The sequence below is a fragment of the Corythoichthys intestinalis genome, chromosome 2 (assembly GCF_030265065.1).
Source record: "Corythoichthys intestinalis isolate RoL2023-P3 chromosome 2, ASM3026506v1, whole genome shotgun sequence".
Taxonomy (NCBI): Eukaryota; Metazoa; Chordata; class Actinopteri; order Syngnathiformes; family Syngnathidae; genus Corythoichthys; species Corythoichthys intestinalis.
In genome coordinates this window covers 77,319,009-77,336,644 of record NC_080396.1, presented here as the reverse complement: position 1 = coordinate 77,336,644, position 17,636 = coordinate 77,319,009, and the positions used below count along the sequence as shown (strand labels likewise).

Here is a 17,636-nt window from a genome sequence, read left to right as displayed (position 1 = left end):
TGCAAGTGTAGAATCCAATGTATGTGAGATTAAACTACAGAAAATCTTTATTTACATGCTGAACATGCCGTGATTTTACTTTGAAATGTTCACCGGAAATATGTTCGCTAAGCTGTCAACTGTAAGCTTTACACTCTTTTCGTCATGCATGTGGTGTCAGAAGAGGTGGGTAGTAACACGTTACATTTGCTTGAGTTTATGTGTCCATGAAAAGATATACTTAAATATCAGCAGAAATGCGAGGGGTGTACTCACTTTTGTGATACACTGTACACGCTGAATGGTTTTGATATTGTACGATGCAAATTTCAGACTGATTGTCTCTACAATAAGAAAACTATGATTGGTTCAGATAAGTCTTAAAAAATCTTGTTTCTCATCTGATTTTAACAATTTACTTTCCAAGCTAAATCCAGGCATTCTTGTTTTTTATGCCTAATGTGGATTACTCGCATTTGATAGGCTGAAATAGAACTGGCATTGCTAAGGAAATACTGAACCCCCCAAACCCCCCCCCCCCACCCATTTTTCTTTACACATAACAAAATTGAAGTGATTTTTGCCATAAAATCAACAGGAAATATCCAAAATGTACAGGAAGTAACATTGAGATACCCCAAAATGTACAGGAAGTGACCGGCAAGTACCCTAAAATTACAAGGAAGTGACCCAAAATCAATAGGATGGAACCTGGAAATACCTGAATATCAACAGGAAGTGACAAGTGAAGAGGGAGTGGTTAGCAAATGCCCCAATAGACCCTACCCACCTACGTCACAAAACCACGTGCTCGCTGTATGGTTCCGCCCACTTGTCCGTCATTTTGACTCTGTATTAGCATTGTTTTCAATTGATGGCGGAATTTAAAATGCATTTCATGGAAGACCCGGTGCTTTCTGATGCCGCAAACTCACTGGATCTGTTGCATAAAAGGCGTTATGAGGAAAAGCTTCGTTCTATACAGTCGCCAGATCCATATTTGATGCCCAAATCGATGTTTTTCGACCCACTGTCTTCGCCCTGTCTGCCTGACATCTGCTACGCAGATATTTACAATTATCTTGTCCACACTAAATCAGCCTATTCTCACGAAAATATGAAAAACTTCAAGAGCTTGGAGGCTTATAAATACTTCGTTGCTGGTTGGGTCAAACAGGTCCTCGTCCACGAAAATTCGGCAGGAATCTATCTTGTGCTTGGAAAGGTGAGTTACGAAATTTTCAATTCAAAATCTTTTGTTATTGCTAACATCTACTGTCAAGTCTAATGTATTTCATGTCGTTTGTCAATGGAGTTAAGGCTTTTAATGTTTATATGGTTTAGCGATAGCACTCTCACTACATACATACGTGTATGTTGTCGGCGATTAGCCTAGCAATGATCTTAATTGTGGTTATTTGTCAGCCCCGTAGACGAGGCCAGTTTCTTTCACTTGGTACCAGCTAAATATTATTAAAAAAATAACGATGGTGGAAGAAAGGGAAGTCACAAACATCTTGAATTTGAAACTATGTCGTACTAAGTCGTATGTTGTCAGCAATTAGCCTCGCAATGATGTTAATTGTGGTTATTTGTCAGCCCCGTAGACGAGGCCAGTTTCTTTCACTTGGTACCAGCTAAATATTATTCAAAAAATAACGATGGTGGAAGAAAGGGAAGTCACAAACATCTTGAATTTGAAACTATGTCGTACTACGTCGTATGTTGTCGGCGATTAGCCTCGCAATGATCTTAATTGTGGTTATTTGTCAGCCCATAACCCTCTAAGTATATCTTAAATGCATCTTACCGGATATAAAATGACTACTACATAGTCTGTGGTGATTTTTTGGTGCCCAGTTTTCACGTCGAATTGCAGCCGTCCATTTCGCTCTCTTTGGATCCCTCGGAATACGGTAAAACTTCAAGTCTCTCCTTCCATCTTCTCTGTTAGTGCAACCAACAGCCACACACGCCTTCACCATTTTGATTATTAATGTTAAGGAGCAGAAAAACACGCCGTAAATAGGAGAAATGTACGTAGCCGTAACAGGTTAACACTATGTTTTGACGGACAAGTGGGCGGTACCATTCAGGAGAGCGGAGTTGTGACGTCACGTGGGTAGGGTCTATATCAAAGGGAAATGGTCCATAATGTACAGGAAATGACACTGAGATACCGCAAGATGTACATGAATTGACCTGCAGTACCCTAAAATCACAAGGAAGTGACACAAAAAAAATCAACAGAATGTAACATGGAAATGCCCGAAAATCAACATGATGTGACCAATGAGCAGAAAGTGGCCCGAAAATGCCATAAAATCAAAGGGAAATGGTCCAAAATGTACAGGAAGTGACACTGAGATACTCCCAAATGTGCAGGACGTCACCCATAGGTACCCTAAAAGTACAAGAAAGTGACCCAAATTCAACAGGAAGTGACCAATGAGCAGGAAGTGGCCCGCAAGGCAAATTTATTTGTATAGCACAATTTAACACAAGGCAAGTCAAAGTGCTTTACATCACAGGAAGATTCACACGAGCAGAGATAAAATGATTTGTAAAAATCCCTTTCAATCAAAAGAAAGTTAAAACAAAGACAATTGAAACAAGAAATAAAATCAATAAAAAGCAAATAGCTTGAAATTCCCTAATATTACAAGGAAGTAAACCAAAATCAACACAAAGTGGCCTGGAAATGCCCAAAAATCAAAATGAAATGATAGAAAATGTACAGGAAGGGGAAACTGAAATACTCCAAAATGTACAGGAAGTGACCCGAAATCTACAGGAAGTGACCCAAACACACACCCAATATAAAATAAATAGCACTTACGCCATAGTTTAAGGAAAAGAAGCATAATATAGGGTAGGGGTTTGCAAACTATGACACGCATGTCAGCACTGACATGCGAAGGGTTAACCAGTGACACATGAGCGCATGGCAAAATAAAATAAATGCGCCTTTTTATCTGGAATTAAGGAATTTTCAGTTGCGCGCCGTTATTTAGGGCCATTACCGGAGCACCCCTCCATCCCCTCTGCCGAAAGCGTTATATGCGAACAATAATGGATTTTGAGCACACCTCCAAATCTTCCTCAATTTCTCGACTCCTGTGCTTGTCGGATTTTTTTCTCTGTGCGCTCAATTCAGCCCACGCTACTAACGTGTCACGAAGCCAACCAATCAGAGAGTTGGCGGAAGTACACTGTGTTACCAAGCTGTACTTTTTGGTAATTGCAGTCCTTTCAACTCCGCTCCGAAATGTGCCGTGGACCGGAGACTAACGTGGCTCTTTGTCGTCGATTCGTCGGGTGCTTACTTTGGAGAGGTGGTGATGTGTATAAAAACACTGTGACGGGTTAGATGGCATTTTGCTGGAGACTTTTATTAACGAAACAAAAACCAGCATGGGAAACAGCCACTTTTCACGGTGCTCTCCGCACAACTCTCTCTCTCAACACCTTGCTTTGCTGCTTCCCATTTTCTCGCCCAGACGCCCACTTCTTCTTCTTCTACGCTTAACTAGTACGGAAATAATCCAAAATGTACAGGAAGTGACCAACGAACAGGAATTGCCCAAACATGCCTATATATCAACAGGGAAATGCTCCAAAATATACAGGAAGTGACCTGAATATACTAAAATTACAAGGAAGTGGCCCCCAAATCAAAAGGAAGTAACCTGAGAATGAACGGGCAGGGGCCCAAAAATGGCCTAAAATCAACAAGAAATAATCAAACATGAACAGGAAGTACCCTGGAAATGGCGCAAAATCAACAGGAAGTGACCCAAACAGGAGGTGATTCGGTTGTTAATCGAAAATTATTTCAAGCGCATCTTCTTTCTGTGGCGCTTCTTGTTGTCAGCTTTCAAGATTTGCTGGGGATCACATTGCAAGTTGTGAGCTTCCTTCTTGTGGCACACAATGTGGACCAGCTTCAAGTTATCCCAGGTGAACAGCAGTCGGTAGAAGTAATCCAAATTGACGTCTTCACATTTGTGATTGTGCAGCGCTTCCAGGAGGGCGGGAATGACGCTTCGCTTTTTTTCAATCCTTGTAGAAACAAAATGTAAAAACTAGATTTTTTTCCCCCTTTTTTGTGATTAAACGTGTAACAGAAAATGAGGCACATGATCCAAATACTACATACAGTTGTAGGACAACAAAGGGGGAAAAAATCCCTTATAAGCTTGATAAAAATATATTTAAAAAAATATTATCAATTAATAATATGTATATATTTTTTATTTAATTATTTTTAAAAAAAAATCTTAAGCTTGATAAAATATGAATAAAAATGTATTATTTTATTTTCAATGTATTAAAAATTTTAAGCTTGATAAAAATATTATGAATGAATAAATTTTTTTATTATTTTAATCATTTTCAACTTTTTAATATTTTAAGCTTAGTACAAAATGAATCAATATTATGTATTAATTAATTTTCAAAACAATAAGTATTATAAGCTGAATAAAAAATATATTTATTTTTATTATCAATTTAAAAAAAAAAAAGCTTATTAAAAATAAATATAAATTAATATGTAATTTTTTTTAGTATTTAATTATTTTCAAAACTAATATTTTAAGCTTAATAAAAAATGAATCAATAATGTGTTATTTTAATTATTTTCAAAAAATATATAAGCCTATAAAAATATGAATATTATTTTAATAATTTTACTTTTTTTTTAAATATAAGCTTAATAAAAATAAATATTATGAAATACTAGTATGTATTTTTTATTAAATTTTCCCCAAAATTTAATTATGAACTTAATAAAAATAACAAAAATATTATGAATTAATACTAAGTATTTTTTTATTATGTATTTCATTTTCAAAAAATGTAAATATGATAAGCTTAATAAAAAATTAAAAAAAATATGAATAGCATGTATTTATTTTCATTAATTTAATTTTCAAAAAATATAAACTTAATACAATAATTTAAAATGTTATAATTAAGAAGTATTTTTTTAAATTATTTTATTCATCTTCAAATTTATCAAATATTATTAAATATAATACAAATAATATAAATATTTCTTTTTTTTTTTTTTTTTTTTACAATTCTTACAATTTTATTGAGTAAGTACTTTTAGATTTAATGATAATTCGTAATTTTTAAAATGTAATTAATTAATATTACTTATATATTTTACATTCAATTTAATGAAGTGCAACCAAACATTTAAAACAAAACAAAAAATAATTTTATACAAAAAAATACTTCGACATTTGTGGAAAATTAAGTGTTACTGTTACACAAAAATTTAATTAATTAAATTTGACATATTTGAAAAGAAATACCGTATTGGCCCGAATATAAGACGACCCCGATTATAAGACGACCCCCTCTTTTTCAAGACTCAAGTTTGAAAAAAAGACTTTTTGAACACCAAATTAATTTTTATACAGAAAATAATTACAATACATCTGAAACAAATGATTATAACAATATATTTGAGAGAAAAGGCATTTAATTTCGCATTCAAAACTTCATATCTGAACATTTAACATTTAAATATGTAAACTAAAGTGCAATCAAATTCATAAATGAATGGCTTCTGGTTTTTGAAATATAAATAAGAAAAAAATATTGTGATAAAACAAAATTGCAATAACTGCATTAATTATCAAAGTGAAGTCTAACTAACTGAAGTTCAGCATTCGATTCATTGATGACTGGCGCCATCCAGCGTCGTGAATGGGTATATGTCTAGGCCGCAGTTTTTTTTTGTTTTTGTTTTTTTTTTTAGGCCGCAGTTATAAGACGTCCCCCAGGTTTTCATTCTTACTTTAATGCAAAAAACACCGTCTTATATTCGGGCCAATACGGTAATAAACAAATTATTATTTGAATCATATATATATATATATATATATATATGACAGAAAACACTCAGGTGACTTGAAGTTCCGCTCCGAGACTCCCAATTTGGCCAAATTTCAAAATTGCTTTGGAAAGCTTAAAACCCTAACCCTAACCCAAAACCCTAACTGGAGGTGAGAGCTCGCGAGAGCATAATTAAAGACGCCATGATTTTAACGAGATATTATCACATACTTACCTCTTTTCGATCCAAAAACCTCCATGTAGCATGTATCAGAGTGTCAAGACACAGCTGTGAATGGCCACAGCCTGATTTGGGGGGATTTTATGGGTGAAACATGGTAATATAACAAGGGTCGCAATGCAGAAATCACAGACATCAAGGAGTGGTCAAGATTTTCATTTTAATATATTTACCCTTTTAAACGTTTTTTTTTTCCCATTTTTCTTTGTTTGGATCAATTATTTATCATTTAGAAAATTGGGGAAAATGCGACAATAATGAAAAAAAAATACAATTAAGCGATAGCTATGAGGTAGATATTTGTGACTTATTTACAGACACCATTTTTTTTATTGTGACGTAATTTGTTTAAAAGTTTAAAATATTTACTGAAATATTCGACATCAATTAATGATTTTAAGCTTAAAATGACAAAGATTTTGAATAATGAATAATTACTTCCCTTCTTTTTATGGCTGGGTTTAAACAAAAGCGGTTGCGCGACTTCTGTAAACGGGGGTTTCCAGGGTAAAACGGACAAATCAAAAATAGCTCGGGGGCTTAATGCACCATGAATCTGCTATGGCATCATACAGACATATTACCGTAATTTCCCAAATATAAGGCACACCCGTGTATAATGCGCACCCCAAATTTACTTGTATAATCTAGGGAACGTTATTGTACCCGTTTATAATGCGCACCCTAATTTTAACACCAATAAATAGAAGAATATAAGGAAACAGAGCTCGTGTACAGATACAGAAATGTCATTTTACTGACTGGTGGAAAAAAAGCACAAGCATAGCATATTGGTAGTTCAAAACATTACCATAAACTGACAATATTTACGGTAATAATGTGATTTGACAACTTCTCCAACTTACCAGAATCTAGGAGAAAACAAAACAGATGTGACTTTTCTTTTAAAGGCTGCTGTATAACTTGCTCGTTTCATCATGATGAATAAATGTTTCTTCCATGGATTGATACGGTAAAATGAAAGTGAGAACGTAAATCGGAAATCCGAGAGCGCTCATCGGTGTCGACACGACAGTAACAATAGGAACTATTGTTATTTGGGTTTGAGTTTCCCGAGGGACAGATAGTTGACTGACACACACAGGAAGTCTGTGTTGTTACGTTTGTTATGGTCCGAGTTGCGGAGCAGCAATAAACGTCAACTCAAATGAGTTCAAGAAAGTAAATTCTGTGCTTTATGAAGAGTGAAACAAGCAGAATTTAACACAGGCGAAATCATTCGGCCGATCAGAGTGAAGTATTACCGAATCAAAATGGTGACGTCATGAACCGTACTGGTCGGCAACGGCTCGCCGCATACGTTTCTTCAACACAACGTGGCCGTGCCAAGAAAAAAAAAAAAAAAAAAAAATCGGCTTATACACACACACACATATATACATACATACATACATACATGCATACATACATACATACATATTAGGGCTGTCAAAATTATCGCGTTAACGGGCGGTAATTAATTTTTTAAATTAATCACGTTAAAATATTTGACGCAATTAACGCACATGCCCCGCTCAGATTAAAATGACAGCAGTGTAATGTCCGCTTGTTACTTGTTACCTGTTTTTTTGTTTGGCGCCCTCTGCTGGCGCTTGGGTCCAAATGATTTTATGGGTTTGGGGAGTGAGCATGGTGTAACGACATCAACAATGGCGAGCTACTGGTTTATTTTTTGATTGAAAATTTTACAAATTTTAATAAAACGAAAACATTAAGAGGGGTTTTAATATAAAATTTCTATTACTTGTACCAACATTTATCTTTTAAGAAGTTTTTATATCCATGGATCACTTTAAGAGAATGTTAATAATGTTAATGGCATCTTGTTGATTTATTGTTATGATAAACAAATACAGTACTTATGTACCGTATGTTGAATGTATATATCCATCTTGTGTACTATCTTTTCTTTCCAACAATAATTTACAGAAAAATATGGCATAATGCACACGATGATTTTACAAATTGATTTTGGGGAAAAAAAGTGCGCGTTATAATCGGGAAATTACGGTATTCTAACACAACAGCTCTTTTGGCTTAAAATACAGCGGTTTATTTTAAAGAGTGGCGCAAGAGCAAAAACTGCTTTTTCAGTCTTGTCTGTGTTTTCTGCCATATATATATATATAATATTATTTTAAATTTAAAGTGCAACTAAACACCACATATTCAAAAAAGATACTTTATTCGAAAAACATTTATTTCTGTGCGGAAAAAGTGTTTATGTTGAACAAAATTTAAGTATTATAATATTATATAAAATGAAATTTACATATCAAATTCAACATCAAATATGATTTCAAAAAAATATTTGAAATCTTTTCTGCAAAGAAGTACCACCTAGTAAAAAAAAATCTGTCATTGTAGGCAGTTATTCAGTGATACTCATTACTTGAGTAACATTTTCACCGAATCCTTTTTTTTACTTGTACGTTCGTCAATTTTTCGCATAACTACTTTAGTTTGACTTTGGTAATATGATTTTGAAGGTTCTCTACTCATCTCGGACTATTAAACAAGAATAAAAGTCAAACCTGTGATCCAGATTCCAGGTGCTGAACAAGATTCGCCGTTCTCTGCTGCCGTACGGGTTGATGGAGTGAAGCGACAGGCACTTTGCCTGGTCGAAGGAGCCCTGGGGACGCCGTCAAATAGGGGTGTGACATTACTCCAAAAGGTCATATATCGTGATACTTTTTAGCCCAAAAGGTAATCGATATGATCCCACCAAGAATCTATACATCCTTTTAAAAAGGTGTCACGAACCAAAAGGTTGCTACAAAAATCTTCCTTTAGAATCGTATGTACGTTAACTCACTGCCTGATATTGACTGTGAGGGAGGGAGGACCGAAAGCGAATGAACGTTCATTCGCTGCCATCCCTCCCACTTCAAACAAATTGGACGTCTAGCAGAAGGATGAAAACAGCCTGTTTTTCCTGTTTATTAGTTGTTTTATTGAATGATTTCTTGACCCATAATTGTTGTATTGCCATATAGTAAGATTGTTATCTTGAGCAACCCAAATCTTCCCCCACTACCGTCAAGCATAAAAAATTCCGCCCATCCAAAGATGACAACGCTCAGTCGCCTACCTGGCAGGTGAACCAGCCTTCCCGAGTGCAAAGTCGCTGCATCTCCTTTTGAGTTCGGTCGAAGTAGCAGCCAATGTTTTTGTCCGACCTGAGCATCTGTGTGAGTTTCTCCGACGCTTGCAAACACTTGATTCGGATTTGAGCTCTGCGTTCAGATCTGACGGCTTCGTCCAACTGCCGAGAGAACCAATGATGAGGTCTGAATGATATAAAGCATTCGCGCGCTTGGGAGACTTTACCTCCTTCTTGTAGCTTCTTATCCTGCTGGCACAGTTGTCCTTCAAGTAGGCAGACTTGGTCTTAAAGCGAGCCGCCACACCTGAGTAAAAACAATTTCAAGGCTCAGACTGTTGGTTTACAGCAAGAGTGTCCAAACTCTAAGACTGGTTTAAAAAAAAAAAAAAGGTAGGGTTTTTTAAATGTAGCTACTTTGAAGTATGAACTCTTTGTCTGCCACTGACGGCAAAAAGACGTCCAATCCATTTTGACTGGTTGGGTTGGCAGCGAACGATATACAGTGGTAGAGTGGTATGAAAAAGTATCTTACCCTTTTGGAATTTCTAACATTTCTGCATAAAATCACCACCAAATGTGATCGGATCTTTGTCAAAACCACACAGATGAAAAAACTGTTTTAACTAAAAACACCCAAACATTTATAGGTTTTCATATTTTAATGAGGATAGTATGCAAACAATGACAGAAGGGGGGGAAAATAAATAAGTGAACCATCATATTTAATATTTTCCTTGATCGCAGACAGCTCTTTTGACCGAGCCATCATGCACATTAGACAATGCTTCTTATCAAGACATTTCTTACCAGGTGTGTTTCATAGTGGGCAGGGCAGCTTTAAACCACTCATCAGTAGGTGTGTAACGGTACACAAAAATCTTGGTTCAGTACATACCTCTGTTTTGAGGTCACGGTTTGGTTCATTTTCGGTACAGTAAGAAAACAAAATGCAAAATATAAATGTGCTAGTTGTTTATTACACACTTTTGTGCTTTCAACAATAGGAACATTAGCCTATACAAAGCTAGAATTCTGCTCAAAAAGTAGCAGGTATTTAAAGATAATCCAACCACAATTTGCCTTTCAGACCCTGCGTATTGGTCAGCTTTCTTTCTGAAAGAAAGAAGAAAAAAAGAAGTCCCGTGCTAAAGAGAAAAGAAATCCCAATGACAAAGATTTTAACATGTATTTTACAAATGCAGTGCCGCAATGAAACATTTTTTTTTTCTTATGAACGTTTTTCAAAAGCTTTATTGGTGGATTTTCTCAAGTTAAAGCGCCACACAGAAATTAATAAATTTAATTGTGTAAGCAGGATGTGTGTATTACTGTATTTTTATTATTTAATTACAGGTGTTTTAGCTCATTTCAATTTATTTTATTTAAATGGGCTATTATTTATTTTATTATGTGTTTATATTTTACAAATGTTATGTAGTATTCATTTATATTGTATATTTTATGTTGTATAACTTTAATTCCAATGTGAATATTAGTTCCTGCTTGTTATGTTGTGGTAGGAGGATTTTGTATTGAACACGGGGCCGTGTTGGTTATTATTATAGCAGAGAAGACAGCAGTAAATCAACAAAGACAAGTGAACTGTGCCCTGATCTACCACTGAAGAGATCTGATGGACTCAAAAAGTAGGTTACGATTGCATAATAGTTTGAAAATCGACCGGATCCACCGTATTTTTACACGAGTGACTTCCGGCCCGATCCTAGCTACCGGTAGTAGTATTGACGCAGGAGGGCCGCGTCTCGTGTCAAATAATAAACTCTGCCGTTCTTTTCGCGTGTGTCGCGTTGAGCCGCTTCTGGGACGCGGCTAACACGCGGCCGCACTGCGACTGGTGTGCATTGGCTGATTGACTTTAACGCCCGCGCTTCACTGCGTTCTCGCGGCGGCCACGTTGTCGCGCCGTTGACGTTTCTGAACTGACCTACCGTGTCGGTCCCCATTATAGTAGAAAAGACGGAGTAAATATTATCTACACAAACAAACTGTAACCAGATTGACTCACAGCCTCGAAAAGTAAGGGTTACATTACGTTAGAAACTCGTTCGGTTCGCCTCCATTCCGAACCGAGGACCCCGAGCCGAAACGGTTCAATACAAATACATGTACTGTTACACCCTTACTCATCAGTGACTGGGCACACACCTGACTTAAAATGTTTAGTAAAAATTGGTTTCAATTGCTCTTTAAGTCTACTTAGGCAGAGGGTTCACTGAGTTATTTTTCCTCCTCCTGTCGTTGTTTGCATGCTATACTCATTAAAATATGAAAACCTATAAATGTTTGGGTGGTTTTAGTTAAACCAGACACTGTTTTTACTGTTCTGTGTAATTTTGACAAAGATCAGATCACATTTGATGGTGATATATGCAGAAATGTTAAAAATTCTAAAAGGTTCAGATACTTTTTCATATCTCTGTACATCAAGGTACAAAATTTATTCCAGAGTGGCATTTTAATCATGATTCTTTTTTTAAATGAGCCCTGTTTTCCACATAATTTGTTCCAAGCCCTTGACAATATATCAAAAATATGACATATCCCAATATTTTGTAGCCTAAAAGGCTATCAATATGCTCCTGCCAAGAATCGATATGTCGTTTTAAAAAGGTGTAGCTATTTACAGAATAAACAGGATGCTACCAAAATCTTCCATTAGAATAGTGTCTACATGAGCTCACTGGCTGCCATTGACAGCGATAGACGTCCAATCTATTTTGAATGGGAGGGTCAAAGATAGATTTGACAACGAGCGCTGTCCCTGGCAGTGAAACCAACCAGACTTCACGGTTTTTGGGGCCATTTACAGTGGGGCAAATAAGTATTTAGTCAACCACCAATTGTGCAAGTTCTCCTACTTGAAAAGATTAGAGAGGCCTGTAATTGTCAACATGGGTAAAACTCAACCATGAGAGACAATGTGGGAAAAAAAACAACAGAAAATCACATTGTTTGATTTTTAAAGAATTTACTTGCAAATCATGGTGGACAATAAGTATTTGGTCACCTACAAACAAGCAAGATTTCTGGCTGCCAAAGAGGTCTAATTTCTAACCAGGTCTCACGAGGCTCCACTCGTTACTTGTATTAATGGCACCTGTCATTATCGGTATAAAAGACACCTGTCCACAATCTCAGTCAGTCACACTCCAAACTCCACTATGGCAAAGACCAAATGAGCTGTCGAAGGACACCAGAGACATAATTGCACCAGGCTGGGAAGACTTAATCTGCAATAGGTAAAATGCTTGGTGGAAAGAAATCAACTGTGGGAGCAATTATTAGAAAATGGAAGACATACAAGACCACTGATAATCTCCCTCGATCTGGGGCTCCATGCAAGATCTCACCCCGTGACGTTAAAATGATAACAAGAACGGTGAGCAAAAATACCAGAACCACATGGGGGGACCTAGTGAATGACCTACAGAGAGCTGGGACCACAGTAACAAAGGCTACTACCAGTAACACAATGCACCGCCAGGGACTCAAATCCTGCACAGCCAGACGTGTCCCCCGACTGCAGAAAGTACACGTCCAAGCCCGTCTGCGGTTCGCTAGAGAGCATTTGGATGAAACCAAAATAGAACCTTTTGGTAGAAACACAGGTTCTCGTGTTTGGAGGAGAAAGAATACCGAATTGCATCCGAAGAACTCCATACCCACTGTGAAGCATGGGGGTGGAAACATCATGGTTTGGGACTGTTTTTCTGCATAGGGACCAGGACGACTGATCTGTGTAAAGGAAAGAATGAATGGGGCCATGTATTGAGATATTTTGAGTGAAAATCTCATTCCATCAGCAAGGGCTTTGAAGATGAGACGTGGCTGGGTCTTTCAGCATGACAATGATCCCAAACATACAGCCAGGGCAACAATCGAGTGGCTTCGTAAGAAACATTTCAAGGTCCTGGAGTGGCCTACCCAGTCTCCAGATGTCAAACCCATAGAAAATCTGTGGAGGGAGTTGAAAGTCCGTGTTGCCCAACGACAGCCCCACAACATCACTGCTCTAGAGGAGATCTGCATGGAGGAATGGGCCAAAATACCAGCAACAGTGTGTGAAAAGCTTGTGAAGAGTTACAAAAAATGTTTGGCCTCCGTTATTGCCAACAAAGGGTACATAACAAAGTATTGAGATGAACTTTTGGTATTGACCAAATACTTATTTTCCACCATGATTTGCAGATAAATTCTTTAAAAATCAAACAATGTGAGTTTCTGTTTTTTTTCCCACATTCTGTCTCTCGTGGCTGAGGTTTACCCATGATGACAATTACAGGCCTTTCTAATATTTTCAAGTGGGGAGAACTTGCACAATTAGTGGTTGCCTAAATACTTATTTGCCCCACTGTATAGTCGGGGTGCATGCACTTTGAAACATTGTGAAAAAAATGAAATGGAAAAAATTAGCCTCTGGATTGGCAAACCAGGGTGGTTGTCCCCATTTTTAAGAAGGGGAACTGGAGGGTGTGTTCCAATAAAAGAGGGATCACACTCCTCAGCCTTCCTGGTAAGTCTATTCAGGGGTGCTGGAGAGGAGAGTCCGTTGGGAAGTCGAATCTCGGATTCAAGAGGAGCAGTGTGGTTTCCGTCCCGGCCGTGGAAGAGTGGACCAGCTCTACAACCTCGGCAGGGTCCTCGAGGGTGAATGGGAGTTCGCCCAACCAGTCTACATGTGTTTTATGGATCTGGAGAAGGCATTCGACCGTGTACCTCGGGGAGTCCTGTAAGGGGTGCTCCAGGAGTATGGGGTACTAAGCCCCTTTGTAAGGGCTGTTCGGTCCTTGTACGACCGGTGTCAAGAGTTTGGTCCGCATTGCCGGTAGTAAGTCGAATTCGTTCCCAGTGAGGGTTGGACTCCGCCAAGGCTGCCCTTTGTCACCGATTCTGTTTATAATATTTATGGACAGAATTTCTAGGCGCAGCCGAAGCGTTGAGAGGGTCTGGTTTGGTAACCTCAACATTGAATCTCTGCTTTTTGCAGATGATGTAGTGCTGTTAGCTGCATCAAGCCATGACCTCCGCCTCTCACTGGAGCGGTTCGCAGCTGAGTGTGAAGCGGTTGGGATGCAGATCAGCACCTCCAAATCCAAGTCGGAAAAGGGTGGAGTGTTCTCTCCGGGTCGGGGATGAAATCCTGCCCCAAGTGGAGGAGTTCAAGTATCTTGCGGTCTTGTTCACGAGTGATGGTAGGAAGGAGCGGGAGATTGACAGGCGGATCGGTGCAGCGTCTGCAGTAATGGGAACTCTGCAGCGGTCCGTAGTGGTGTAGAAGGAGCTTAGCCGAAAGGCAAAGCTCTCGATTTACCAGTCGATCTACGTTCCTACCCTCACCTATGGTCACGAGCTGTGGGTCGTGACCGAAAGAACAAGCGGCCGAAATGAGTTTCCTCCGCAGGGTGTCCGGGCTCTCCCTTAGAGATAGGGTGAGAAGCTCGGTCATCCGAGAGGGACTCGGCGTCGAGCCGCTACTCCTCCGCGTAGAGAGGAGCCGGCTGAGGTGGCTCGGGCATCTGGTTCGGATGCCTCCTGGACGCCTCCCTGGAGAGGTGTTCCGGGCATGTCCCATCGGCGCGAGGCCCCGGGGACGACCCTACGTAATAATACGACTTTTTTTGTTCTTTTAGCAATAGTAGTACTTATATCTCGTAGTCCTTATTTTTCCTTTTATTTGGCCCTAATATGTACTACATTAACACAACAATACTAGTTCTTCTTTTAATGGACCAATGGCATACGTTTGCATAGGGACGTTAGGAACATAACACTCGGAACTTTTCAGGATGCTCAAATTGTCCCCACCAACTTTTAGGCAACGTTATTTGCATTATTATAATTGAGTTCAATTATAGAGGTCATTTAGATTGTCTTCACATGTTTTTTTTTTGTCAAAAATGTTCTTTATTCAAGAAGTGATATTGTTCAAAACATTATTTGAAATAATTTCCCCCCCCTAGATTTTGGTGAAAAATGACCAACCTTTAGATGTATGGGCTTAATAAGAACTAATGGTAATATTTACCTAAAGTAAATAGAATAATCTGATCCATTAATCTGTTAACTAGTCTTTAACACTCAAAACAAGATGGAATAAAATTATTGAAATAGATCTAAGAAAAATCAACAGATTAAATCGTTACACATTTTCATTGTGAAAGTTAGTACAAGTCAATACAGTTTGTTTTTGCATTGATCATTTAGCTATCAATTAATTAGGTTCATATTAGTGAGAAATGTAGCCCTGACCCCCGTTCACCTATCAGTTTGGTTTTATTAACGTACTGGCCGCAGCAAAAAAAAAAATGTACATGCAGGTTATGCTGTTATATCGTCCCCACCAATATTGAGACCAAACCTACGCCCTTGTAATGGACCCATTTCAAGGTAAATTGTAATTGCCGTCGAAAGAGTTTTACTAGTTTTGGTGAGAAGGTGAACAATTTTTTCTTGTTGTTGTTGTTCACCTTCACCCGTTCAGCTCCCTGGTTCACAGGGGAGCTGAAATCACTAAAAAGGACTGGCCGAGTCCTGGAGCGGGCTTATGTTACATCAGGGCTGTTGGTGCATAAGTTGGCCTACCGGGAACATCAATGGAAATATGCCAAAGAACTTTCCAAGGCCAGGTTAGCACACTACTCTAACATTATTAACAATAACCCAGGTAACTTCAAACAACTCTTCACCACCGTCAAACACCTCCTCAAACCTCAAACTACAGCACACCACAACCAGACAGCCTCACAGTGCAACAAATTCATGGACTTCTTCACTTCCAAAATACACAATATTCGCGCGTCTTTCTTCCACACTTACAGTTCTGTCACATTATAAGACATTGCACCCGTGACCCACGACCTTTGATACTGTTGATCATCGCATCCTCCTTCACCGCCTCCAACACGATATAGGAATCTCTGGCACTGCCCTTCAGTGGTTTAACTCATATCTCACGGGAAGGACCGAGTTTGTAGCTCTGGGGGATGCTAAATCCCACCCTAACACTGTTATTTGCGGAGTCCCCCAGGACCGAGCCCTGTGCTCGGTCCAACCCTCTTCACCATTTACATGCTACCCCTCGGTCGTGTCGTCAGCAGGCATGGAATACAATTCCATTGTTATGCTGATGACACACATTTATATTTCAAGGTCACTATGTCCTCCACCCCTTCCTCCTCTGTTTCTCACCTTGACTCCTGCCTGGAGGAGATAAGGGCCTGGATGAGTGAAAACTTCTTGCAGCTGAACAGCTCCAAAACAGAAGCTATTCACATAGGTACTCCTCACCAGCTCCCTTCCGCCCCCATTTCCTCAGTCTCCTTTTCCTGCCACAAATTTTCCCTCTCCCCCTCTGTGACTAATTTGGGAGTCAGGTTTGACCCCCATCTTAGCTTTAACAATCACATCAATTATATTAGCAAAACCTCCTCCTTTCACCTCCGCAGTATTGCCATACTACGGCCATCTCTCTCCTGTCCTGCTGCAGAGAGACTCGTCCATGCCTTTATCTCCTCCAGGTTGGACTATTGTAACGCACTCCTCATCGGGATCCCTGGCAAGAGCCTACAAAGGCTTCAGTATGTCCAAAACAGCGCTGCCATGGTCCAGATGAGGGTGCGTAAACACGAGCACATCACCCCCATCCTTCACACCGTTCACTGGCTCCCTGTTCACCTCCGTATTAAATTCAAAATCCTCCTTCACACCCATCACTGTCTACAGGGTGTAACCCCCACCTACCTCACCAAACTCCTCACATCACATACTTCAGCCAGAACCCAGTCAGGCCAACAGCGCCGTCTACTCTCGCCCAGGACTCGGCTCAAGAATATGGGCGACACGGCCTTTGCAGCTGCTGCTCCCCGTCTGTGGAACACCCTCCCAGACCACCCCAGAGCCCTGCAGACGGTGGATGCAATTAAAAAAGGACTAAAACCTCACCTTTTTAAAAAAGCTTATTCTAGCTAATTTTATTTGACTGTCTTATTTTTATCTGATTGGTATCTGATTTTATCTGTGCTTCTGTTTTGCTTTTACTCTTTTATTCTTAGTCTTTTTTATTTTATTTTTTATTTTTTGGTGCGTTATAAATAAACATCGAGCTACCATTTAGCTTTGCAAGGAAAGTTATGAGGGACATTTTTCGAGTGTCCTGGAGCTCACAAAACGGGAAAAAAGCGCATTCATCAAGGTTTCATCAGCCGTGATTGTGTATATCCATCCGCTGAAACGGCTCTGCCCCTCTGCTATTGAATGCGTTGTTGACATTAGCGCGGCGGCGCTCTGACCCGCCGCAAATTAATTCAAACTTGGCTTTCCGTTCAAGACGGCCGTCCACCGCTCACTTTCGCCGAGAAGTCCGATCCAAAATACAATAATGCCCCAGATGGAGGGAAGAAGGAGAGGAGTCTGTAT

At 39.0% G+C, this 17,636-nt stretch overlaps 1 protein-coding gene across 4 annotated transcripts in view; it reads right to left on the bottom strand.

The window, feature by feature from the left end:
* Positions 1–527: 527 nt before the first annotated feature.
* The window catches only part of dffb (DNA fragmentation factor, beta polypeptide (caspase-activated DNase)), a 41,155-nt gene continuing 24,046 nt past the window's right edge, over positions 528–17,636 (bottom strand). For all 4 annotated transcript variants that reach the window (XM_057819730.1, XM_057819739.1, XM_057819747.1 and 1 more), the window contains 4 exons: positions 9,425–9,504; positions 9,186–9,359; positions 8,626–8,726; positions 528–4,041 (listed from right to left, as the gene is read on the bottom strand). In XM_057819730.1, coding sequence (XP_057675713.1) covers positions 3,810–4,041; positions 8,626–8,726; positions 9,186–9,359; positions 9,425–9,504 — 587 coding nt within the window. In that variant the 3' untranslated portion in view covers positions 528–3,809. The remainder of the gene's footprint in view (positions 4,042–8,625; positions 8,727–9,185; positions 9,360–9,424; positions 9,505–17,636) is intronic.